General features: G+C 45.9%; 1 protein-coding gene across 1 annotated transcript in view; it reads left to right on the forward strand.

Annotated features, from left to right (window-relative positions):
- The window catches only part of DNAH12 (dynein axonemal heavy chain 12), a 125,652-nt gene that overhangs the window by 27,257 nt on the left and 74,018 nt on the right, over positions 1–24,377 (forward strand). The window contains 17 exon segments of the mRNA XM_074284299.1: positions 158–351; positions 1,141–1,384; positions 3,356–3,541; positions 4,150–4,350; positions 5,351–5,545; positions 10,159–10,280; positions 10,376–10,658; positions 11,934–12,053; positions 14,077–14,233; positions 14,567–14,739; positions 16,300–16,452; positions 17,047–17,092; positions 17,095–17,285; positions 19,266–19,511; positions 21,102–21,221; positions 22,324–22,433; positions 23,887–24,070. Coding sequence (XP_074140400.1) covers positions 158–351; positions 1,141–1,384; positions 3,356–3,541; positions 4,150–4,350; positions 5,351–5,545; positions 10,159–10,280; positions 10,376–10,658; positions 11,934–12,053; positions 14,077–14,233; positions 14,567–14,739; positions 16,300–16,452; positions 17,047–17,092; positions 17,095–17,285; positions 19,266–19,511; positions 21,102–21,221; positions 22,324–22,433; positions 23,887–24,070 — 2,925 coding nt within the window.

Raw genomic sequence — 24,377 nt, forward strand, 5'->3', positions numbered from 1 at the left:
ATCACACAGTAGGTGCTTAGTAAATGCTTGTTACTCGTGCTTAGTAAGTATAAGCTTATTTGAACCTGCTCAATATTCTGGTCTATTAGAATCATTCAATGATATTTTTCTGATCTCACCAAATATTTTTAAAGAGAAATATTGCTTAATTTTTCAGTATGTGACGGATGTGAGAATGCTGCAAAAACGTATCCAGGATGCAGAAGACACGGTAGCTTTTATTAATAAAGAAGAGGAACTCTTTAAATGGGAACAGACAAAATATCCAGAACTAGATAAGTTAAAAGTCAGCGTTGAACCCTATCAGAAGTTCTTTTCTTTCATTTTGAAGTGGCAACGGACAGAAAAACGGTAATTGTAACTTTGGTAAGAAGTGACTATTTAAATGGAACGTGAAAAACTCAAATCACAGGTTGATCAAGTGCTTTGAAATGGCTCTGACTTGTGTATAAATGATTTCAATCCTGTGTACTTGACTTTTGACTAAATTAATATTTGTGGGTTTTTAAAAAAAATTGTGCAAACTTTACATTTTGCTATTCATCACAATAGGATCACAAAACCACAGATTTAGAGCTGGAAGGAATCTTAGAACCTTATTAACCATTGCCTTCATTTTATGGGTGAGAAATGGGAAGGGTAGAGACACAGAGTGTTTGCCCATGGTCCCATAAGTAGCAGAGTTAGGATTCTGTAGGTATATATGTGGTTTTTCTGTATGTTTGGAGATTTGTCGAGAAGATGTAGGGGAGCATGAAATACACATTCGGGGCCCACATGACTCCCTTAATATCCCTAGTTAGGGTTTACAGAGTCAATACATATTGCATTTTTCTTGACTTTCTAAGAATTGTGAGGATGAAATTACAAATGAATAATAAAATCTAAACTCTTTTGTGAGTCTGGAGCTCTTGTTCATCAAATGAAACTTGATCTAGTAGAATGGACAGGGGAGTCGGTGTCAGGACCTCTGGGTCCTCCCTTTGATTCTGCTGCTGGCTGGCTGTGAGACCTCAAGCAATCCCTTGGGTTCTCTGAGCCTCAATTTCCTCATCAAACGGGAAGGAGTTTAATGAGGTGATAGTCAAGTTCCAGCTCTAAAGCTTGTAGGAATTGTCTGTAATCTTCCTTTCCCTCCAGGTGGATGGATGGAGGCTTTCTGGACCTTAATGGAGAAAGCATGGAGACTGATGTCGATGAATTTTTCAGAGAAGTTTACAAGAGCCTGAGATTCTTCCAACTGAAGCAAAAGAAAGAAGCACAAGAAAAAAGGAAGGCAAAAGGAAGACGATCCATAACAGATGAAAAAATAGAGGAAGACATTAAAGATAACCCTACAGTTATAATGTGTAATGCGGTCATGGAACAGATCAAAAACTTTAAGGTAGGAAAGCAGTAATGGGGCCCTGTGAGAGCTTCCCCTCAGTCATTCAGCCGTCACAAAGTGCTTTCTCCGTGCCTTACCCTCAAGGAGCTTTTGTTCTATTGGGGCAAAAAGCAAAACAAAACATGGGCTCTTATAAGTACATACAGAGCCCATGACCAATAAGCTCTAGATGATTTTTAATGGCAAAGAACATCAGGAAAGGCCTCGGGGAAGAAGTAATTTCAAGCTGAGCTTTGAAGGAAACTCTTGATTGTAAGAAGCAAAAGGAAAGAGTGAACTCCAGGTGTGGGACAAGCCATTCCCTGTGTCTGTAAATCAAGCGCAAGTTCTTCTGCACAACATTTGGGGGTTTGCTCTTTCTTATTCACAGAACCCTCCCCTCCATTTTAGGATTGCTAGTCGCCTTGCCATCCTCACGTGCCCTTTTATCTCTGTCACTTAACAAAGCTCTTCTTCTTCCTTTTTCTTGTTCAGTGACCCTTAGAACATTCACTGCTGAGCTCTTAAAGGGAGGGCCTGTGGTAGATAACACTTAGCATTTGGCCAGACTTTCTCTCCTCATCAGGGCACCTGTGCTCCACGAGTGCAAGTTCTCTCTCCAGGTCTCCAAGCCACTCACGCCTCTTGTTTTGTGTGAAGGGGGCTCATCCTTCGCAGAGATCTGATCAGTATAACAGAGGGTTTTGCCTTCTTCCTTTGAGGTCCCATAGATGCCAGCACCAGATTTGGGGGATCAGGCCCCCCTCCCTCATTGTTGTTCTTGGTTCCAGGCCACTCCTTGTGTCCGCTATGTTTGTGGGGATACACTTCACTTGTGCTAACTCCGTATGTCCTTCACTGAGGGGAGAGATCAGATGGGGACGGGAGAGGGAAGGAGAGGGGAGGCAGAAGCAATAGGGTTTGACCATTAAGTGGTGTTTGAATCAAGGAGGGAGAATAACAGAAGCTGGGAAACTGGAAGAATGGTGGTGCGCGCAACAGAAATGAGGAAGTTATTAGACATTTATGATCATTATTCCTCCTTGTGCCCAGTTCTGGAAGATTAGAAGAGGTGCGGGTTTTGCTGTAGGGGGCAGGGAGGAAAGAAAGACTGTCCAGCACTAGAGAGGGTGTCCAAGGATGGAAGTGTATTCTGGGAATGAAAAAGGAGGGCACCAGTTTTTCATGTGCCCAAAGGGATGGGAAGAATGGGACAGGAAGAGCGGGGAGAGCAAAGAGAAGTGCTTTCCTGATAGAAAGGGATTTCCAAAGGATGCGCTGGAAGAGAAGAGGATAGAAAGACTGGAGGAAAGGGGGAGCTGAGCTGAACAGAATGAGATGCCAGGAAAAAGTAATCACAAGCCCTGGAAAGATTTACATGAACTGATACTGAGTGAAACAAGCAGAATCGGGAATACACTGTACACAGTAACAGCAAGAATGGGTGATGATCGACAATGAAAGACTTGGTTCTTCTCGGTACTTCAGTGATCCAGAGCAATCCAATAGACTTTGGACAGAAAATGCCATCTGCATCCAGAAAAAGAACCAAGAAGACTGAATGTAAATCAACATATGCTGTGTTCACTTCTTTTTTCTGTTTTTTTTTTTTTTTTTTTTTTTTTTGTTTTTTTTTTTTAATCTCTCCCATGGTTTTTTCCTTTTTACTCTGGTTTTTTTCTCTCAACATGATCAAGAAAACAATGTGTGCTAAAAATAATTTTTTTAAAAAAGGGGAAAAAAAAGAAAGTAATCACAGGGAAAGAGTGTTGTTACCTTAGCAGACAAATAGGAATATTGTTCCTAAAAATAATTGTTTTGGGAAGTTAGTAAAACTTTTTAAAAATATAAAGAAATTCATCTTAGCTGTGGGGGAGCAGATGATTGAATGTTTATATTTGGTTATATCTTTAAAATGTGTATCTCAGTGAAAGTAAACAATACTGCATTGATTTTTAATAATAAAACTAATGTTTTCCTCATAATTAGGAAAACATCCCTACTGTCAGCATCCTGTGTAATCCAGGTTTGAGAGCTCGCCACTGGAAAGAGATGTCGGAAATTGCAGGATTTGATTTAACTCCGGATTCAGGGACCACGCTCAGAAAAGTATTAAAGTTAAACCTCGAACCATTTCTGGACAAATTTGAAGTCATCAGTGCTGGAGCGAGCAAGGTAAGCAGGAAAGGTATTAAAAATGAGAACCCAGTGAAGGTTGGTATTACTGCCCCTGTCGTGTCTTTGGTAGGATATGGGGGAGCAATCTTTTTTGATCTATATGATACTGACTAGAAATTGGACTATCATAGCAGTATAAATAAATTCCTTGGTGTCTAATCATGTATCACATTATTACTTTATGTTTGGGGGACAGCTGAGTAGTGCAGTGGTTAGCGTCAGGAAGACCTGAGTTGAACCTCTCTCCACTTTATCTACAAAAATAAGGTAATAATAGCAGCTACCTCATTAGGTTATTATAAAGATTAACAGGATATATTTATAAATGCTTTGAAAATCTTAGAATATTCTATAAATATTAGAAAGGAGCAGAGATTCCTCAGAGGCGTCATCTGGAAAGTGAGGAAGCTGGTTGAGCTTGTCTCAGAGGTCCTTTCTAGAGTAAGACTGGGATTGTCTAAATGGGGAAATGGGAAAGGTTAAGTGCCTTTTTTAGCATCATATGAATAGTGACTTACTGAACCATGATTAGAATTCAGGTCCTTTGCTCCAGAAAAAACAGAAACCAATCCGGAACCTTGACTACAACCTATTTCTCTTGCTAGGAATTTTCCTTGGAGAAAGCCATGCACACGATGATAGACACATGGGATGACATCACTTTTCACATCAGTCCGTATCGGGAGACTGGGGTCAGCATCCTCTCCGCTGTGGATGAGATTCAGGCCATCCTGGATGAACAGATCATCAAAACTCAGACCATGAGAGGCTCACCCTTCATTAAGCCATTTGAAAAAGAGATCAAGGTAGAGTTAAAGTAGCTTCTGGCCCGGTCATTCCCTTTGCTCTTTTTTCATTTCTATAGGCATGATCACTATGGGTTTATGAGGAAGGGAGAACAGATATCACCGACCGCCTCCAACCCCCAAATTTATTTTTAGAATTTGAATATTTTAAAAATAGGGTTTTTTTTGGTCTTGATGCAGCAGATACTCCCAAACAACCCCCCCTACAAGCCTCCCTGTATGGCCTGAAGACGCTTAAGCAAAATCATCTCATAGGAGATCCCTCTTTTGTAACAGAAAACAAGGATGGGCCTTTTAGCTTTGATTATTGTATGGTATTGACATTGGTCATTGCATTAATACATACATACATACGTGAGTGTGTGTGTGCATGCATACGTATCTGTAGATGTGTATGAATGTATATTTTCTCATTCTGTTCTTTTGACTCTCTTAGCTTTGCCTCCCCTCACACAAGGCTTCCCATGTTTCTCTGAGTTCATTAGTATGTTAAAATGCCTTGTCTCATTTTCTTTTTCTTTGTTTTTAATTTTTTGTCTCATTTTCTGTGATGCTATCGATGAGGGGGAGCTGCCATATTTCCCCTCCTCACTCCCTGCGTCTCACTACTTAGATGTAGAGGAGTTCTGAGGGGCAGAGGAGGCTGTCCAGACCGATGCACCAGGGTCTCAGTCCAGAAGGTCCACAGCCTAGGAGAACAGTTTATTATCTCCCACAGCCAATCCCACTATAAATTAAATAATGAAAACTAACCAAATCCTCCTGGGGTAACTAACCTTCAGAAGCTGCTCGTTCTCTGGCTTGGACCCCCCGGCCAGACTGTATTCTAATGCTTCTGGAAGGCTGGGAAGTCCTCTCTGGCCATTTAGATTGAGGGTGGCAGAGCACCTGACGCTTCCCACTGACTCATGGGACACATGCTGTGGTTTGTCCCCATTCCGCTGGGCCAGGGGGCTCAGAGAGGTCACTGCTACATAACTGGGAACTCTTTTCTTTGAAGTCCTGGGAGGACCGTTTGATCCGAATCCAAGAAACCATTGATGAGTGGCTGAAGGTGCAGGCCCAGTGGCTATATCTGGAGCCTATCTTCTGCTCCGAAGACATCATGCAGCAGATGCCCGAGGAAGGGCGGCAGTTTCAGACCGTGGACAGACACTGGAGGGACGTCATGAGATACTGTGCCAAAGACCCCAAGGTAGGGGCCTTGGGCTGGCCGCTCTGAGTAGCAAAGGCTGGCCTTCACCCTTGCTATTCTGCCGAGAGGGAGGCAGTCTGGGTTAAGTGACCTGCCCAGGGTCACACAGCTGGTAACTCACATCCCCCTGACCCCGGGAGCCAGGTTCTATCCGCTGGGCCTCCCAGCTGCCTCTCAATCCATGTTTTCATCTTCAGATATTTGTGTGTGTCCTGCTTCCTCTGGCCCTGCTACCGGCCCTCGCTGTTACCCTGGACACCCCCACTTTCTAGCCAAGGCCGCGCCGGCTGCTTTATGTCTCACCAGCCACACTTTAAACTCCTGAGTGATCTGACTTCTCTCCCTCTGCTGAGACTGTCCTTGTGACTGCGCGATGGCCCCTGCTTTAGACATGATTGGCCCCCACCCTCTCTCACCTTACAAGCCCAGGCCTGGTTCTCCCCCCTGCTGAACCCTGACTGTCAGGTCCCCTGTCCCTTAAGGCTCTGTCCATGGTCCTGTTTCCTTCTGACTCCACGTTCTCTCCCTCTGAGTCCGCATTCATAAAGCCTTTGGCTTTAGTTATTATTCACATGCAGGCGGCTCCCACATCTGTGTGCTGCTGTGATCTCTTCCCTGAGCTCCAGTTATTTTGGGGGCCATATCTTGGGCATATTTAGTTACAAAGCTCAGCACTGGACTAGCCACACCTTCCCCCGGGCAGTTAGGAGGCTGCATCCCCCTGAGGGGCAGTGCTGGGCAGCGCCAGGCCCTCTGTGGGCCTGTGTGCAGCTGTGGGTGATGGAGCCATCGGTCAGTCTTCAGGAGGTGGCTTGGGGGGATGTCTGCAGATAGATCTCGGAGCCCCCTCCTCCTGGGGGGACTCCACCTTGTCCACCTAGCTTAATTGGCTGAGCTCCAGTCACAGGAGCATAACCATCAGTAAACACATATCAAGCACCTACTATGTGCCAGGCTTTGCCAGTGCTAGAAACACAAAGAAAAGTAAGACAGTCCTTGCTTTGTGGGAGTACAGTCTGTAACAGGGGAGACACGAAAACAAACATGTGAGAAACATGCAAGACCCTGTGTGGGAGACAGGATGGGGATAGAGGGGGATTTTAGCAGGGACTTGAAAGGAGGCTGGGACTGGTGATGAGGAAGGACAGGGTTCTGGGCCTGGGGGAAGGCCAGAGAAAGGTGGTGAGGGGGAGGGAGAAAGTTCTAGGGCCTGGGGGAAGGCCAGAAGGAAGGTGGTGAGGGGGAGGGAGAAGGTTCTAGGGCTTGGGGGATGGTCAGAGGGAAGGTGGTGAGGGGGAGGGAGAAGGTTCTAGGGCTTGGGGGATGGTCAGAGGGAAGGTGGTGAGGGGGAGGGAGAAGCTTCTAGGTCTGGGGGATGGTCAGAGGGAAGGTGGTGAGGGGGAGGGAGAAGCTTCTAGGGCTTGGGGGATGGTCAGAGGGAAGGTGGTGAGGGGGAGGGAGAAGCTTCTAGGGCTTGGGGGATGGTCAGAGGAAAGGTGGTGAGGGGGAGGGAGAAGGTTCTAGGTCTGGGGGATGGCCAGAGGGAAGGTGGTGAGGGGGAGGGAGAAGCTTCTAGGGCTTGGGGGAAGGCCAGAGGGAAGGTGGTGAGGGGGAGGGAGAAGCTTCTAGGGCTTGGGGGATGGTCAGAGGGAAGGTGGTGAGGGGGAGGGAGAAGCTTCTAGGGCTTGGGGGAAGGCCAGAGGGAAGGTGGTGAGGGGGAGGGAGAAGCTTCTAGGGCTTGGGGGATGGTCAGAGGGAAGGTGGTGAGGGGGAGGGAGAAGCTTCTAGGGCTTGGGGGATGGCCAGAGGGAAGGTGGTGAGGGGGAGGGAGAAGCTTCTAGGGCTTGGGGGATGGTCAGAGGGAAGGTGGTGAGGGGGAGGGAGAAGGTTCTAGGTCTGGGGGATGGTCAGAGGGAAGGTGGTGAGGGGGAGGGAGAAGCTTCTAGGGCTTGGGGGATGGTCAGAGGGAAGGTGGTGAGGGGGAGGGAGAAGGTTCTAGGTCTGGGGGATGGCCAGAGGGAAGGTGGTGAGGGGGAGGGAGAAGCTTCTAGGGCTTGGGGGATGGTCAGAGGGAAGGTGGTGAGGGGGAGGGAGAAGGTTCTAGGTCTGGGGGATGGCCAGAGGGAAGGTGGTGAGGAGGAGGGAGAAGCTTCTAGGGCTTGGGGGATGGTCAGAGGGAAGGTGGTGAGGGGGAGGGAGAAGGTTCTAGGTCTGGGGGATGGCCAGAGGGAAGGTGGTGAGGGGGAGGGAGAAGCTTCTAGGGCTTGGGGGATGGTCAGAGGGAAGGTGGTGAGGGGGAGGGAGAAGGTTCTAGGTCTGGGGGATGGCCAGAGGGAAGGTGGTGAGGGGGAGGGAGAAGCTTCTAGGGCTTGGGGGATGGTCAGAGGGAAGGTGGTGAGGGGGAGGGAGAAGGTTCTAGGTCTGGGGGATGGCCAGAGGGAAGGTGGTGAGGGGGAGGGAGAAGGTTCTAGGTCTGGGGGATGGCCAGAGGGAAGGTGGTGAGGGGGAGGGAGAAGCTTCTAGGGCTTGGGGGATGGCCAGAGGGAAGGTGGTGAGGAGGAGGGAGAAGCTTCTAGGGCTTGGGGGATGGTCAGAGGGAAGGTGGTGAGGGGGAGGGAGAAGCTTCTAGGGCTTGGGGGATGGTCAGAGGGAAGGTGGTGAGGGGGAGGGAGAAGGTTCTAGGTCTGGGGGATGGCCAGAGGGAAGGTGGTGGTGAGGGGGAGGGAGAAGCTTCTAGGGCTTGGGGGATGGTCAGAGGGAAGGTGGTGAGGGGGAGGGAGAAGCTTCTAGGGCTTGGGGGATGGTCAGAGGAAAGGTGGTGAGGGGGAGGGAGAAGGTTCTAGGTCTGGGGGATGGCCAGAGGGAAGGTGGTGAGGGGGAGGGAGAAGCTTCTAGGGCTTGGGGGATGGTCAGAGGGAAGGTGGTGAGGGGGAGGGAGAAGGTTCTAGGTCTGGGGGATGGCCAGAGGGAAGGTGGTGAGGGGGAGGGAGAAGCTTCTAGGGCTTGGGGGATGGTCAGAGGGAAGGTGGTGAGGGGGAGGGAGAAGCTTCTAGGGCTTGGGGGATGGTCAGAGGGAAGGTGGTGAGGGGGAGGGAGAAGCTTCTAGGGCTTGGGGGATGGTCAGAGGGAAGGTGGTGAGGGGGAGGGAGAAGCTTCTAGGGCTTGGGGGATGGTCAGAGGGAAGGTGGTGAGGGGGAGGGAGAAGCTTCTAGGTCTGGGGGATGGCCAGAGGGAAGGTGGTGAGGGGGAGGGAGAAGCTTCTAGGGCTTGGGGGATGGTCAGAGGGAAGGTGGTGAGGGGGAGGGAGAAGCTTCTAGGGCTTGGGGGATGGTCAGAGGAAAGGTGGTGAGGGGGAGGGAGAAGGTTCTAGGTCTGGGGGATGGCCAGAGGGAAGGTGGTGAGGGGGAGGGAAAAGGTTCTAGGTCTGGGGGATGGCCAGAGGGAAGGTGGTGAGGGGGAGGGAGAAGCTTCTAGGGCTTGGGGGATGGTCAGAGGAAAGGTGGTGAGGGGGAGGGAGAAGGTTCTAGGTCTGGGGGATGGCCAGAGGGAAGGTGGTGAGGGGGAGGGAAAAGGTTCTAGGTCTGGGGGATGGCCAGAGGGAAGGTGGTGAGGGGGAGGGAGAAGCTTCTAGGGCTTGGGGGATGGTCAGAGGGAAGGTGGTGAGGGGGAGGGAGAAGGTTCTAGGTCTGGGGGATGGCCAGAGGGAAGGTGGTGAGGGGGAGGGAGAAGCTTCTAGGTCTGGGGGATGGCCAGAGGGAAGGTGGTGAGGGGGAGGGAGAAGCTTCTAGGGCTTGGGGGATGGTCAGAGGGAAGGTGGTGAGGGGGAGGGAGAAGGTTCTAGGTCTGGGGGATGGTCAGAGGGAAGGTGGTGAGGGGGAGGGAGAAGCTTCTAGGGCTTGGGGGATGGTCAGAGGGAAGGTGGTGAGGGGGAGGGAGAAGCTTCTAGGGCTTGGGGGATGGTCAGAGGGAAGGTGGTGAGGGGGAGGGAGAAGCTTCTAGGGCTTGGGGGATGGTCAGAGGGAAGGTGGTGAGGGGGAGGGAGAAGGTTCTAGGTCTGGGGGATGGCCAGAGGGAAGGTGGTGAGGGGGAGGGAGAAGCTTCTAGGGCTTGGGGGATGGTCAGAGGGAAGGTGGTGAGGGGGAGGGAGAAGCTTCTAGGGCTTGGGGGATGGTCAGAGGGAAGGTGGTGAGGGGGAGGGAGAAGCTTCTAGGGCTTGGGGGATGGCCAGAGGGAAGGTGGTGAGGGGGAGGGAGAAGCTTCTAGGGCTTGGGGGATGGTCAGAGGGAAGGTGGTGAGGGGGAGGGAGAAGCTTCTAGGTCCAGGGTTTGGCCAGAGATAGAGGCAGCTGAGGACACTGGATCACAGAGGGCCTGTTGGGGAGTGGGTGTAAGAGAGCTGAGAAGGTAGGAGCTCCCCCGGCTCCTTTGGGGGCTGAGGCTCTGAGCAGAGGAGAGGAGGGGGCGTATTCAGAGAGAGGAGCCTCGGAGGCTGTTGCAGGCCTCAGTTGTCCTCACCTGTACGATGGCCTTGGAGGGCCTTCTGGCCGAGTCGGTGATGGGGGAAGAGCCGCTTCTGTGGAGATGGGCTCTGACCACAAGCCTGTGCTCTCTCAGGTCCTCGCCGCCACGGCGCTGACGGGCCTGCTGGAGAAGCTGCAGAACTGCAACGACCTCCTGGACAAGATCATGAAGGGCCTGAACGCCTACTTGGAGAAGAAGCGACTTTTCTTCCCACGGTATGGCAGCTGGGCCCGGGGAGTGCTAGAGCCTTGGCCCGTGCCTTCCCCACCCTCGCCCTGACTAAAGCGCTCCCTTTCCCGTCCCACCCCAGCTTCTTCTTCTTGTCCAACGACGAGATGCTGGAGATCCTGTCCGAGACCAAAGACCCGCTCCGCGTGCAGCCGCACCTGAAGAAGTGCTTCGAGGGCATCTCCAAGCTGGAGTTCCTGCCCAACCTGGACATCCGGTCCATGTTCAGCACCGAGGGCGAGCGCGTGGAGCTCATCTCCCTCATCTCCACGGCCGAGGCCCGCGGGGCCGTGGAGAAGTGGCTCATCCAGGTGGAGGACCTGATGCTGAGGAGCATCCATCAAGTCATTGCCCTGTCCTGGATGGTGCGTTTATTGAGCGCCTGCTAGGCAAGGCAACGAACAATTATTAAGTGCCGACTGTGTGCTGGCTGCTGAGCTATGATGTTGCCTTGTTGAAAGCTTCGGGAAATTGCACTGACTTTGGAGTCATTTACTGTGCTTTCCTCGATGACTTCTGCTCAGTCTTTATAATGCAGCAGCCTTGTCTCTGGAAAGAGAGGTGTCTGGGCGGCAGCAAAGGCTTGCTTCTGGCGGGTCCAGGGAACTCTCTGAAGACTGGAGGCTTGCTGATTTCCGCTTGACCCATCTCCTGAGGCTGCCCTTCCTCACCCCAAGCGGGGCCCACTGCTGGGGCCTGCGATGGGTCAGCCTGGCTCTGGGCTCTCCTGCTCCAGACCGGCCCCCAAAGGGATTGTTCTAGAGCTCAGAGCCAATCTGCCGCTGATCCTTAATCAATAAAGCTCAGCGGCTTTCTGGCAGCAGCATCCAGTAGCTTCTGGATGGCATTCAAAGCCTTGCCCCTTCCCTAAATTTCTAGTTTTCTTATACTTTCTCCTTCCATTGTCAGGGTTTTCTTTGATCCACTTTGGCTTCCATGGAGAAGACCCCGCTCTGTGCTCTGGACATTTTCTCTGGCTGTCCCCTTCTTCCCCCTTATCTCAGAGTTTCTGGTATTTCTGGCTTCTATGTCCTAATCAAAGTCCAGTTTTCCATAGGAAGCCGTTCCCAGCTCCATTTAATTCTAGGGCCTTCCCTTTTTAAGCATTTCCTATTTAAAAAAGCCCCTCCCTGAGAATCGAGGGGATGCATTGGACAAGAGCCAGCTCTTCTCCATCACAAGAGTCGCTTCTTCCCCAGATTCCCATCACTTTTACTTAAGGTCTATGCCATAGTTTCTCACAGTTAAAGTGCTTTAGGTTACCGCATGCTCAGTGACTGATAGAGACAGGGACTAGACTTGTGATTTCGCGGGTACTAGGAACTCCCAGAGAAGGAACTCCTCCTCTCAGTGCAAGTCGCACCTTCTCTGAAGCTCAGTCTTTGACAGAATTGCCCAGAACCCCCGGAAGCTCATTGACTTGTCTGAAATAGCCCATTTTGGGTCAGAGTAGAATCTTTATCCCTTCTGCATGATATTTCTCAGTGATAGATTCAGCAATATCAGAGATGCTGACTGCTGTGTGTTCTTTCGTTTGTCCAGCCTCCTCTTTTTGGTTAGATTAAGTCTCTGATCAGAGGATGATTATTTTACTTGGCTTATTTGAGGATGAAAACAATAAATGTACTTTGATTTTTCAGGCTTATCCACAATCAGAAAGAAAAGACTGGGTACGAGAATGGCCCGGGCAGGTGGTACTTTGCGTCTCTCAGATGTACTGGACAATTCAGACTCAAGAAACCATAAGCAGTGGACCGGAGGTAAAGTCTTTGGGGAAACTGAAAATGAAAGCTTCCTTTTGGTTTCTGGGTTTCCCAGAGAGAGCCACTTTAAGGCCTCGTGGCATAAGTTTACTTCTTTGAAAATCCTGCTTATCATTGCTGGAAGGCAATGCTGAGACCTCAGAGGCCAGGCCAGGGGAGGACGGGCTCTAATGGTGGACACCAGGCTGGCACGGTTTTGTGTCTGCTGGCTGAAGACTCGCTTTGGTTCAGTACCAAGATTCCATTTAGAAGGAGGTCAGTCATGGTGTCAAGAATTCTTGGACCGTGATGACCTGCAAGGGATTATCTTAACAGGCAGAAGTAAAAGATTGCTCAACAGTTTGGGGGGCCCATCAAAATTAACCCTCCCCTCAGTAGGAGAGAGGTAAGCATAAAAATAAATTAGAAGGAAGGGCAAAGACAAAAAGAAGATTATTTCACTAGCACCTTCAACTTGACTTATTCAAATGAGATACTGATGCTAAAAAATGGGCAATTTCCTCAGTTCCTTTGTGAGGCCCCAAGAGCCCAGAAATTGTCTCAAAAACACTCAGTTGCTCCCTTTACCTGGCAGAGACACATGATGGGCGTGGCTAATACTGGTTTGAAACAGAAAACTTGATAAAAGATTACAAAGAAGGGACAGCTTTTGAGCATTTCTGAACAGTTTTGAAGTGGGCCTTGGATTGAATAGGACAGGGCAAGTTGAATCTCATGTGGAAAATGGAGCAGCACTTCCAACAACATCAAGCTCCTCCTTGAGATAGAATATCTCCTGTGGATTTCTTCTTTTGGAGATACCCGACGGCGATGGTCACAGAATGTTACAACTGCCCCCCCAAATCAAAATTGTGGGTAATTCAGAGATAACGCCCGGTGGGCAAAAGGAGACTCCAGAGAGGATATTATCAGTGACAGCTGGTCCTCTAGAAGTGACTAAACGACCAAAAACAGGAGAGCCGGCCGGGGGTGTGAGAATGAGGGGGGACCCAAGTGCTGCCCTACTCCCTGCGGAACAAGCCTCCAGTGAGTGCAGTGAATTTGTCAGGACATGAACCAGATCTGCAAAGGATTTGTGCACATGGGAAATTGTTGGCACTTAAGAAATCATAATTCTGTTAAAAGTCTTGAAGGTTGGAGGTATGAAGAGGACAAACCTCCATATTTCTGCGCGGTGTGGGCTGTCAAAAGCCAGTGATACCAAAAATGTTATTAAGGAAATGTAGGATCCAAAATAAATATGGTTGGTTTGAACATTGAGGGAGGTGACTGCTGGACAGCACATGTGCTTCATGTTAATGCTTGAGAAATAAGAGTCACCAGAATATATTGGGTAGACACCCCGCGCCCCAGCCCTCTGCCATTTGCTCATTTCGGTATAAATTTTAACTTCCTAAGCTTTTTCCACTCACAGATCCTTTTCACCTGAGAAATTTTAATTTTAATTTTACTATTTATACTTATTTATATATATTATAAATGTATATATATTTTGTATACCTGGGTATATAGGTATATCAAATAAGCATACAGATCAAATATTTACTGCTAATAATAATTTTATGACTGCTACACCCCACCTTGTGTTGCCACCCACACTTAAGAAGTTGGGATTTATAGGAAGCTATACCTCCAAATTTCAAAGGTGAGTAGTGAGCTTTATCATTTTAAAGCACGTCCGTTTGGATGAGCTGCAGATCCACTGAATATTCATGTTATCAGCATATTATTTAGATCCATTGGAGTGTTCATATCAATACCTATTTGCATGTTTTAGCATTTCTGCTTGCCATTAGAAAACATGATGCTTGGAAAATGCTTTTCAAAAGTATGTATAAATGTCAAATTGAAAAAAAAATCCTAAATTTATTATTTATATTTTGTCAAATCTACAGACAAAATGATTGCTTTCTATCCCTTCTTTTTAAAATTGATTTTTAAAAAAGTGTATAAATAAAATGGTGACTGTTGAATGTTTTGAAAGAAGGTAGCTTCACAGTGGGTGTTTTCCCTTTTGCAGGGCTTAAAAAAATACTATGACAACCTTCAACTTCAGCTCAATGACATCGTGAACTTGGTCCGAGGGAAACTGTCCAAACAGACCAGGATCACTCTTGGGGCTTTGGTCACCATTGATGTGCATGCTCGGGATGTTGTCATGGAAATGGTTGAAATGGGTATGGGGCTGGTCTTCTTACTTGGGATCCTTACCAAGAGGGCGTTGGGACAAGTGCCCGTCTCTGCCTGTGTGATCTTGGGTCAGTTGGTGAACTCTTGGACCTGTTTCCTCATTTGTAAAATAAAGGACTTGAGTCGGAGAGCTCTCAGTCTATCAGCCTTAAAGGACTATTTTTCCTCTTTGAAAATAGTTTTCTTTAATTTGTAACAACATGAGCAAATTACCCCCACCCTCCATGATAGCTCTAGAATATTGAGAATTTTTTTTTTTGAGAAACTTTTTCCTCTTTAAAGGATTTTTCCCCCTTCTCATTGAATTATCCTCTTTCTAGGTGTCTCAAAAGATACAGATTTCCAGTGGCTCGCTCAGCTCCGATATTATTGGGAACGGGAGAATGTCCGGGTTCGAATCATTAACTGCAATGTCAAATATGCTTATGAATACCTTGGCAACTCACCTCGTCTTGTCATCACGCCTCTAACAGACAGATGCTACCGGACCTTGGTAGGTTCTCCATCCATCTGATTAGCAAATGAAGATGAAGGATGACTAGGGAAGTGTCAGAAACCCAAGTCATTGCACGCACAGGGTCGTGTAATAACCTTTATGTTTTTGTCTCATGGAAATTAACTGTGTTTCCTCCTTCATGAGACTTCTCATTCCCTCCCACCACTGGTTCCTCCTGAAATAATTCCCTGAAATTATTTGATAGTCTACGTATATCAGTCTTGTTTACATGGTGGGTCTCCCACTTCCTCCATCTCTCCAAGAAAGGATTAAGAGTTTCCATGAAGGATAGGGACTGTATTTGTGTCTCTGGTGCCTAGTGTGGTCCTTAATTAACTAATGCTTGCTGAATGGCTGATGGACTGGAGGACCATATGAAGGGTTAAGATAATATTAGCAAATGGATCATTTATCTCTCCAGGGGCCCTTCACGCTGTCCACCCCAAGTGACTAGTCCCAGTGGTTTACCTTCTTTAACCTGCTATTCAGAACTTGCTGATGGTCTCAGGCTCTGCTCATTGACCACCCTCCATGGGATATTCTTGGTCTGTCTTTAAACTGCATCGGGGAGGGCTAAGTCCTTGGCATTTTCCAGTTGCCAACCAGTTAATAATAGTGAAGTCCTGGTGAACAGTGGCTAATGGGAGATGGGGATCTCTTTCCTTTTAGGGAACACTTGCCATTTAATAGTGTTCTTCTGGTGGCTATGTACCCACCTATGTGAGTTACCCCAAGCCTAACGAGAAGGAAGGGAGCAAAGTGTCATGGTGGATTAGTGGAGAAGGGGATCATTTCAGGCTCACATAAATTTCATTGTCCTTACTTTTTAGATGGTCAATAACTCTGCCTGTGTGCGGAAATACCTGAATATACCTTCTCCTCCTCCTCTTCCCTCCTCCTTCTTTTCCTCTTTCCTCCTTCCTCCTCTTCCTCCTCTTCTTCCTCCTCCTCCTCCCACTGCTGCTCCTCCTCCTCCTTCTCCTCTTCTTCCTTCCCCCCCCCTGCTGCTGCTGCTGCTGCTCCTCCTCCTCCTCCTGCTGCTGCTGCTCCTCTTTCTTCTCTTTTCCTCTTCCTATCCTGAAGATCCCCTGATCATATTTCACAATTTTGCTAGACAGGTCAATCAGCTGGCTCCTTAGGGGGTTCACTCTGTTGTAGTCCTAGAGTTTATATTCTGCAGGCAAAAGTCTTTGAATTTCTTAGAAAAGGTTAGTTTTAGAGTGTTAGCCCCTTGTGGGTTTGTTTAACCCATACTAAGTGCTTAATAAAAGTTTACTGCAGGTTGCTGACATATCCTGAGTTGCTTGCAGAGTATTCTGGGGTTTTCAGCTTGGAGCTTCATAATCATATGCTGGCTAATGACCCATCTAGGATCGACTGTGTAAATGCCCCTGAAATCCTTGTGTTTGCGCCCATGGCCTCCATTGCCCCAAGCATTCCAGCAGCGTTTGTTGCGGGGCCATGGCCTCGTTGCCACTGACCATGTTTTCCAATAAGCATGTTCCCATGCTTATTTTGCATTTTAATAATAACTTGTTCACTGTTTATTTTTTCCAGATAGGAGCCTTTTATTTAAATCTTGGTGGAGCTCCTGAGGGCCCAGCGGGCACAGGGAAGACTGAAACTACAAAGGACCTGGCTAAGGCCTTGGCGGTCCAGTGTGTGGTCTTCAACTGCTCCGATGGCTTAGATTACTTGGCCATGGGAAAGGTAATCAGTGTCACAGGATGGTTACATCGATATGCATGACTCAATGGGTTTCCCAATGCAGAATCCACTTTGAGAATGATGTTATCTTATATATTTCTACCATGTTTAACATATATTGTACTACTTGCCATCTAGGGGAGGGCTTGGGGAAAGGAAAACAGAAACACAAGGTTTTCAAGGGCTAATGTTGAAGAATTGTTAATGCATATGTTTTGAAAAATAAAAAGCTTTAATTAAAAAAAAAAGAGAATGATGCTATCTTGCTAATCTTTGTTTAGCTAAAAAGATAAGTTCCCAGTTTCTGTTCTTTTTATGTGAATTAAATGTCAGTTTTAGATATGGCAGAACCTTTCCTAACAACTGGAGCTGTCTAGAGTGGGCTACCTCAAGGGAAAGAAGGGATGTCCCTTTGGCGGGGTCTTCTCAAAGCATAGGATGGCTAATCCCTTGGCATGTTGGGAAGTTGCAGGGAGACTCTTGGTCAGGACTGGATTGGAATTAGATGGCTACCAAGCTCTCCCTATCAGCTCTGATGGTCTGTGACTCCACTACTCATCTACCAAAAACCAACCATGTTTTTCTCTTCCCTCCTAGTTTTTTAAAGGTTTGGCGTCTTCTGGGGCATGGGCGTGTTTTGATGAATTAATCGAATTGAGCTGGAAGTCTTGTCGGTGGTTGCCCAGCAGATCCTTTGCATCCAGAGAGCCATCCAGTTGAAGTTGGAAGTGTTTAATTTTGAGGGGACAGAGTTGAAACTCAACCCAAACTGCTTTGTAGCCATCACCATGAACCCTGGCTATGCTGGGCGCTCTGAATTACCAGACAACCTCAAGGTAAGGCTTTTGAAAAATTCTGAATTCTTCTGCCACAAACATTATTAAAGGAGAATAAAACAACAAAGATGAGAACAAAATTATAATAAATAACAGATGATAACAAAATAATAATTTATGCATTGGGGCAGGAGTTCACGAAAATGGAGTAGAAAAGAATGATAAATGAAAGGATTTTCCCAGGACCACCATTTCTATCTGAACTCCATAAAAGAAAGAGAATGATAATAATAAGGATTGAGATACAGTGATTGCAAGGTACTTTTCATAGGTTGCCTCACTTGATCGTTCCCACTGTTTTCCCAGGTATTGTTATTCCCATTTTATAGATGAAAGGACTGAGCAGAGAAGTTAAATGACTGTTCAAAGTCACAATTTATTGTCTCAGGCTGGATTCGAACCCAGTTCTTTGCATGACATAACATTCAGCGCTTCTATTATACCACACCACCTCCCAGTGACTATTTCTTTACAACAAACTGTATTAGAATTTTTGTACTTTCCTCTCATTTGTTTGAGATTTCCCTTCTGGATATTCTGCTCTCTGTGAAGTAGCATTGGATATTCCAGTGAATCTTTGATCATCTCATTGATGTGTATGAGTGGGGTTTCTTTGGTGCTGATTACAACTCACGTATGCCGGCTAATCATGGATTTTATTAATATTAACAAATACTTACTGGCTAATAGATTGATCATTAAGTCTGGGCTTCTGGAGGATGTCCTATCTGCAAACTCTATTTCCTTTCTTCCTTCCTCCTTCTCTCTCTCCCTCCCTCCCTCCCTCCCTCATACTTCCCTCCCTCCCTCTCCCTCCCTTCCTCCTTTCCTCCCTCCCTCTCCCTTCCTCTCCCTTCCTCTCCCTCCCTCTCCCTCCCTCTCACTCCCTCTCCCTCCCTCTCCCTCCCTCCCTCTCCCTCCTTCTCCCTCCCTCTCCCTCCCTCTCCTTCCCTCTCCCTCCCTCTCCCTCCCTCTTCCTCCCTCTCCCTTCCTCTCCCTTCTACCTCTCCCTTCCTCTCCCTTCCTCTCCCTCCTCCCTCTCCCTCCCTCTCCCTCCCTCTCCCTCCCTCTCCCTCCCTCTTCCTCCTCCCTCTCCCTCCTCCCTCTCCCTCCCTCTCCCCCCTCCCTCTCCTCCCTCTCCCCCCTCCCTCTCCTCCCTCTCCCCCCTCCCTCTCCCTCCCTCTCCCTCCCTCTCCTTTCCCCCTCCCTTCCCCTCCCTTCTCCTCCCTTCCCCCCCCTGTCTCGCTGTTTCTCTGTCTCTGTCTGTCTCTCTGTCTCTTCTTTTTATTTTTAAAACATATGCACGAATAATTTGACAGTATTGATCGCCACATAGCCTTGTGTTGCAAATTTCCACCCTTTCCCCCCCACCCCATCCCCTAGATGGTAAGCAATTCAATATACATTATACATGTTAAAATATATGTTAAATCCAATATGTGTAAACATATTTATACAATTCTCTTGTGCAAACTCTATTTCTGTAAGGGAAATGTGCATGACTTAATTGGTCAGTCCATCATTGCCAGTATATTGTTGGTGGGGTCCATGTGGATGTTGCCTTTGGATTTTTCTTGGCCATTTCATGGGCTCCACCTAGAGATAAGCTGGAATCGGTGACCTTTGATAATCCGGGATCGTGTACCTCTAATCAGTCTTTATTTTTGCTCTGTGACATTTGCCGCAGAACTATTTATTTACATTTTTAAGACTGATCACCGGCTGCCCTGAGAACAGATTTGATGAGGAAGAGTCAACCTTGTAGAGCTTCCCTGCCATTCATCTTCCTTTTCTACTCCATTTTCAGAGAAATCCTGCCCCAGGGCACAAGTTATCATTTTTGTTCTCCTCTTTGCCTTTTTGTCCTTCGGTGGAGTTTGTGGCAGGAGAATTCAGAGCTCTGCTGTTAACCGTCTACAGCTTTAATTGTCAGTTCTGTCTTTGAAAGCCTCAAACCTCCCTCTCTCTGCCACTGGGCAGGTGCTCTTCCGGACCGTGGCCATGATGGTGCCCAACTACGCCCTCATTGCAGAGATCTCGCTCTACTCGTACGGGTTTCTGAACGCCAAGCCCCTGTCCGTGAAGATCGTGATGACCTACCGGCTGTGCTCGGAGCAGCTCTCCTCGCAGTTTCACTACGACTACGGCATGCGGGCCGTGAAGGCCGTGCTGGTGGCCGCCGGCAATCTCAAGCTGAAGTTTCCGAATGAAAATGAAGATATCCTGGTAAGGACAGGCACTGTCCATTCCTCAGCTGGGAGGGGAGCCCAATCTCTGAAGTCTGTGGGGGAGGTTAATCAAAGGGGAAGGAAAAGGTAGAGCTGTAACTAGGGTGAGGTGACTGGGACTTAACCTCAGAGGATCACATGAGGATACTTCTAGTGGGGGCTTTTAATTTTTTGGGAGAGTGAAGACAACAGAGGTGAGCCCTACTGATAGTTTCACCAGCAGGGGAAATTCCAGTGTAGAAATACTCTCTCTTATATGATTTTTAATCCCAACTGAAATCCTCCCTTCCCTATCCGAGTTTGAGGGCTTGTGACTTGCCTAGGGTCACACAGCCAAGTTCTGATTGAAGCCAGCCCTCTCTCCCCCATGCCGTATTGCCCACCAGTGCCCTAGTTGGCAAGAATATTTAGCTAAAATATTGGATTACTTGCTATTTAGGGGAGAAGGAAGGGAGAAAAAATTTGGATAAAAATAAGGTTTTGTAAGAGTGAATACTGAAAATTCTCCATGTTTTGAAAATAAAAAGCTTTAATTAAAAAAAGAATATTTATTTAAGATGCTGCCAAGGAATGGGTGGGGGTGAGCTGCTTTTCCAGACTACCTTGCTTCTATCTCTACCTTGCACAATTTGTGGCGCATTTTTTGGATACAGAATTTCTTGTTATGACTCCGAAATTAAGTGCTCGTCTGTATAATTCCCTTTTCATTACGATAGTGAAATTTATGGCAATGATTTTGGCAATTTCATTTATATTAATTTCATTGTGGCAAATTTATTATGATAATTTCATTATGGTAATGATAATTTAAAGGAAAAACCTTAGTTACCAACATACTATTTTACTTTCTACATGAACGTTTTTTTTTTTTTAATTAAAGCTTTTTATTTTCAAAACAGATGGAGGGATAATTTTTCAACATTGACCCTTGCAAAACCTTCCAAATTTCCCCCTTTCTCACCCCCTCCTCTAGATAGCAAGTAATCCAATATATGTTCAACATGGTAAAATATATCTACATGAACTTTCAAGATAGTTTACATGTTAATTAGAATTTTGTTGAGTTTTATTTTAAAATGTTTTATCCATTTCTTTATGAAACCTTCCTTTGTAACAAAGTAGAAAAGTTAGTGACCAAGGGACCTCTTCTGTGGGTGTATAATGGGTTCTGCTCAGAGTTCCCATTTTTCTTTTGAGGAGAGAAAAGTATATTTCACCTTCTTTTCTTTGGGGCAAATATTTAGCTCTTTAATCTGGATTTACCTGCTTTTTGGTTTCATTTATGTGACTGTCAATCAAAGCAGATGTGTTTTTCGGTTTTTTTGACTTCACTCTGCATCAGTTCATCCAAATCTTCCTGAGTTTCTCTGAATTCCTCACAGTCCTTCCTTATTATGGCACAGTAATATTCCACCCAATGATAGATCGCACAGTGGGTTTGCTCCTCTCCCAAGATGCGGGCACTTGCCCTGCCCCCCATTTTTTTTTTTTATTCTCACAATAAGACCTTGCTGTATCCATGTTGGTGAATGCAGGCTTTGTGGGGATTTTAGTGTATTAATCAGCTTTCTGTACTTGGTACTTCCAGCTTCTTCGATCAATAAAGGATGTGAATGAACCCAAGTTTCTGTCCCATGACATCCCCTTGTTTAACGGAATAACAAGTGACTTGTTTCCTGGTATCAAGCTCCCAGAAGCTGATTATAATGTAAGTATATGTGTTAGGCTATTTTTTTTTTCCCAACAGTCATCTCATTGAGGAATTAATTCACTCAATTTAATTAAAAAAGTAAGTTGCTTCTGGCTGTAGGAGGAGGGACTTTCTCAAAGGCAGATTAAATTCGTGTCTGTGCTTTCCAGAGTTTGGTATTAGGGGGAATGGGATTCAAGCCACAGAAAATGTCTCAACTGAGGAAAAGAACATTTTGTTTCTTAATGTGAATTGTAACACTCAGTCATCAGAACCATAACTAATACTGGGTGAATGGGGCTTCATCTCAGGCCCTTAACATAGGGAAGGGTGCTGCTGCTTCATGGTAACTGCTGTTCTGTTAACATAAGCCATCACCAGAGCAGAGTGACTCTAAACTCAAATGGATGTAAGCGCATATTGGGTCTTCCTGTTGGGAGAGTCAAAGAGAAGGCGGCCTCTGGGAGAGGGACCTAATCACCAGAACTGACTTTCATCTCAACCTTGATGAGTTTAGTGATGGTCAACTCTCCATCTCCCAGTGTAACCGAATTGGCCTCCAGACTGTATGGCTTATGCTGAATAAGCCTCTTCCTCCCTATGGCTAATGTCTCCTCCAATTCTTGTAGCCTCATGGACTAGATTTCTACTTATGGCTCTGCAAATCGGATAAATGCCACAGGTCAAAGTAGAAATTAGGTAAATTAGCAATGGCAATTTGGTCTGCTGCACATTACAGGTGATTATTATCATATAATATTCACAGCTACCAGTATTGTAATTTATGATGCATGATGGATGTACATTTACATCACAATGGATGATGTACTAGCTAACCTTTGCACTTTCTCCAGTGCCCAACATGTTTTGCACACACAGGAGGAACTTAAAACACGGCATTAAATTCTTTTTAGAAATATTCCGATACTGCCATTTATAGTGTTTGAAAATTATTTCCATAATTCTAACATATAGAAAAAATGTCACCAATTAAATAAATTTACTTCCCTGAAGGAAAAGCATCTTTTGATATCTCAACCAAAGTTAACAAGCTTTTGTTAAGGACCTTTTCCTCCTGCCCCATTGGAAAGCAGCCTTTCTCATTTTTGTTTTAATTCAGGATTTTCTGGAATGTGCTTACGAGTGCTGCAAAATGCACAATCTTCAGCCCGTTAAAGTATTTCTCGATAAAATGATTCAGACGTATGAAATGATGATTGTTAGACACGGGTAAGATGTTTTCTTCTCAGTTATGCTTATTGTCAACAATGAGATTAAAGCAATGGGATGAGCAAAATGGTAGAGCACATTGTCCACCCTCTACTACCTGGTTGGGGAGCTAGACATTGGGCCAGTGAAAGGCTCAGATGGAGGGTCCTCTCTCCCGTTTTTGATCCTGAAGAGTTCAAGTATTAGATAAGACATGGCTTTAGATGGAACTAGGTCAATTAGGGGACTCTTCAAAAGTCATTAGCTAGAACACTTTTTCCTCTGAAGCAGGAATAAGCTCAGTTTAAAGCAGAGAATTAGCCAGTTCCACTTGATCAATGATGGACAGAAACAGCTACACCCAGAGAAGGAACACTGGGAAATGAGTGTAAAATGTTTGCAACTATTGTCTTTTTACCTAGATTACTTATACTTTCGGAATCCAATTCTTGCTGTGCCACAAGAAATTTGGTTTTATACACATATATCTAGGATATACTGTAACACATTTAATATATATGAGATTGCCTGTCATCTAGGGGAGGGAGTAGACGGAGGGAGGGGAAATTTTGGAAAAGTGAATACAAGGGATAATGTTGTAAAAAAAAAAATTACCCATGCATATGTACTGTTAAAAATTTTTTTTAATTATAAAATTAATTAAAAAAGCAGAGAATTAGCAGGGAGAATAGATCTTTCCTCCCTTTATGATTCCACAAGGCTCATTGAATAAATAGAATAAATAAATCGATCAATCAGCATTTATTAAGTACCTACTATGTGTTAGATGTTACGGATACAAAAAGAAGCAAGAATCTCACAACATTAAATTTTAAACATTAAATTTAATGTCTCTGATTCACTAGAATAGGTGAAATTAGTACACAAGGCAAGAAGAATCACCTAACCCTACTCATAGTCTATGGCAGAGGTTTTAAATCTTGGGTCTATGAACTTTTTAACATTTTGATGAACATTTTTCAATATAATTGGTATCCTTTGTAATTCTAAGTATTTTATGCATTTAAAAACATTATTATCAAAGTGGTCCAGAACACAAAAATGGTTAAGATCGTGTAGGAGACTTAAGGGCCAACTGGACTATTCCTTGAATTCTGATTGCTTCATATTACTTCATTCCTATTTCCAACTGAAATTAGCCAGGTGGAGTCTGTCTTCTCCATTCTTCTTATGGAGATTTAGGTCATAATTGAGGATCAAGTTCATCCTGGCTAACTTCAACTAGAAAGAGGGACCAAGAAATCTGAAACTTTGAAAATTCAGGAGGAGACCGGCTTGTCCATTTCATGTCTCATGAGCTTCTTTGGCTGTTTTTTCATTGTTTTCTTTTTGCCATCTTTTGTATACCGAAAGGAATTCTGTCTACACTAGAGGATGGATCAGTGAGCCTTGCTCCAAATCCAGTTGCCATTCATACCCCTTCCAAACTTCATTGTGTCATTATCATCCAAAGGTTCATGCTTGTTGGGGAACCTTATGCGGGGAAGACCAAAGTTCTGCATGTGTTGGCTGACACACTCTCACTTATGAATGAGCGATCATATGGAGAGGAAGAGAAGGTGATTCACAGGACGGTGAACCCCAAGTCGATCACAATGGGCCAGCTTTTTGGGCAATTTGATCCCGTGTCTCACGAGGTGGGGAAACTCGAGCAACTTTTATAATATTTCTCTGTTGGGTCTTTGCCAGAGGGCAAAGCCCAGTTTTTCACTTCTTTGGGTCTTGGTTCTCTTCCTCTGGCTCCAGGGTTTCTTTGTCCTATCTCATCCCTCAAAGAAACTAGGGGTTTCAGGAATAAAAATCTCAACTTTCCCTAAAACAAACTTTTTTTATAAAAAAAATTCATTAACTAAAAATGAACCACATTTAAACAACTCTTTCTCTGCCAAATTCTTTACTTAACTCTAGAACAAGAAATTTCTAGTTTTATTATTTTTTTTTGGG

Source organism: Sminthopsis crassicaudata, chromosome 1 (genome assembly GCF_048593235.1).
Source record: "Sminthopsis crassicaudata isolate SCR6 chromosome 1, ASM4859323v1, whole genome shotgun sequence".
Classification (NCBI taxonomy): domain Eukaryota; kingdom Metazoa; phylum Chordata; class Mammalia; order Dasyuromorphia; family Dasyuridae; genus Sminthopsis; species Sminthopsis crassicaudata.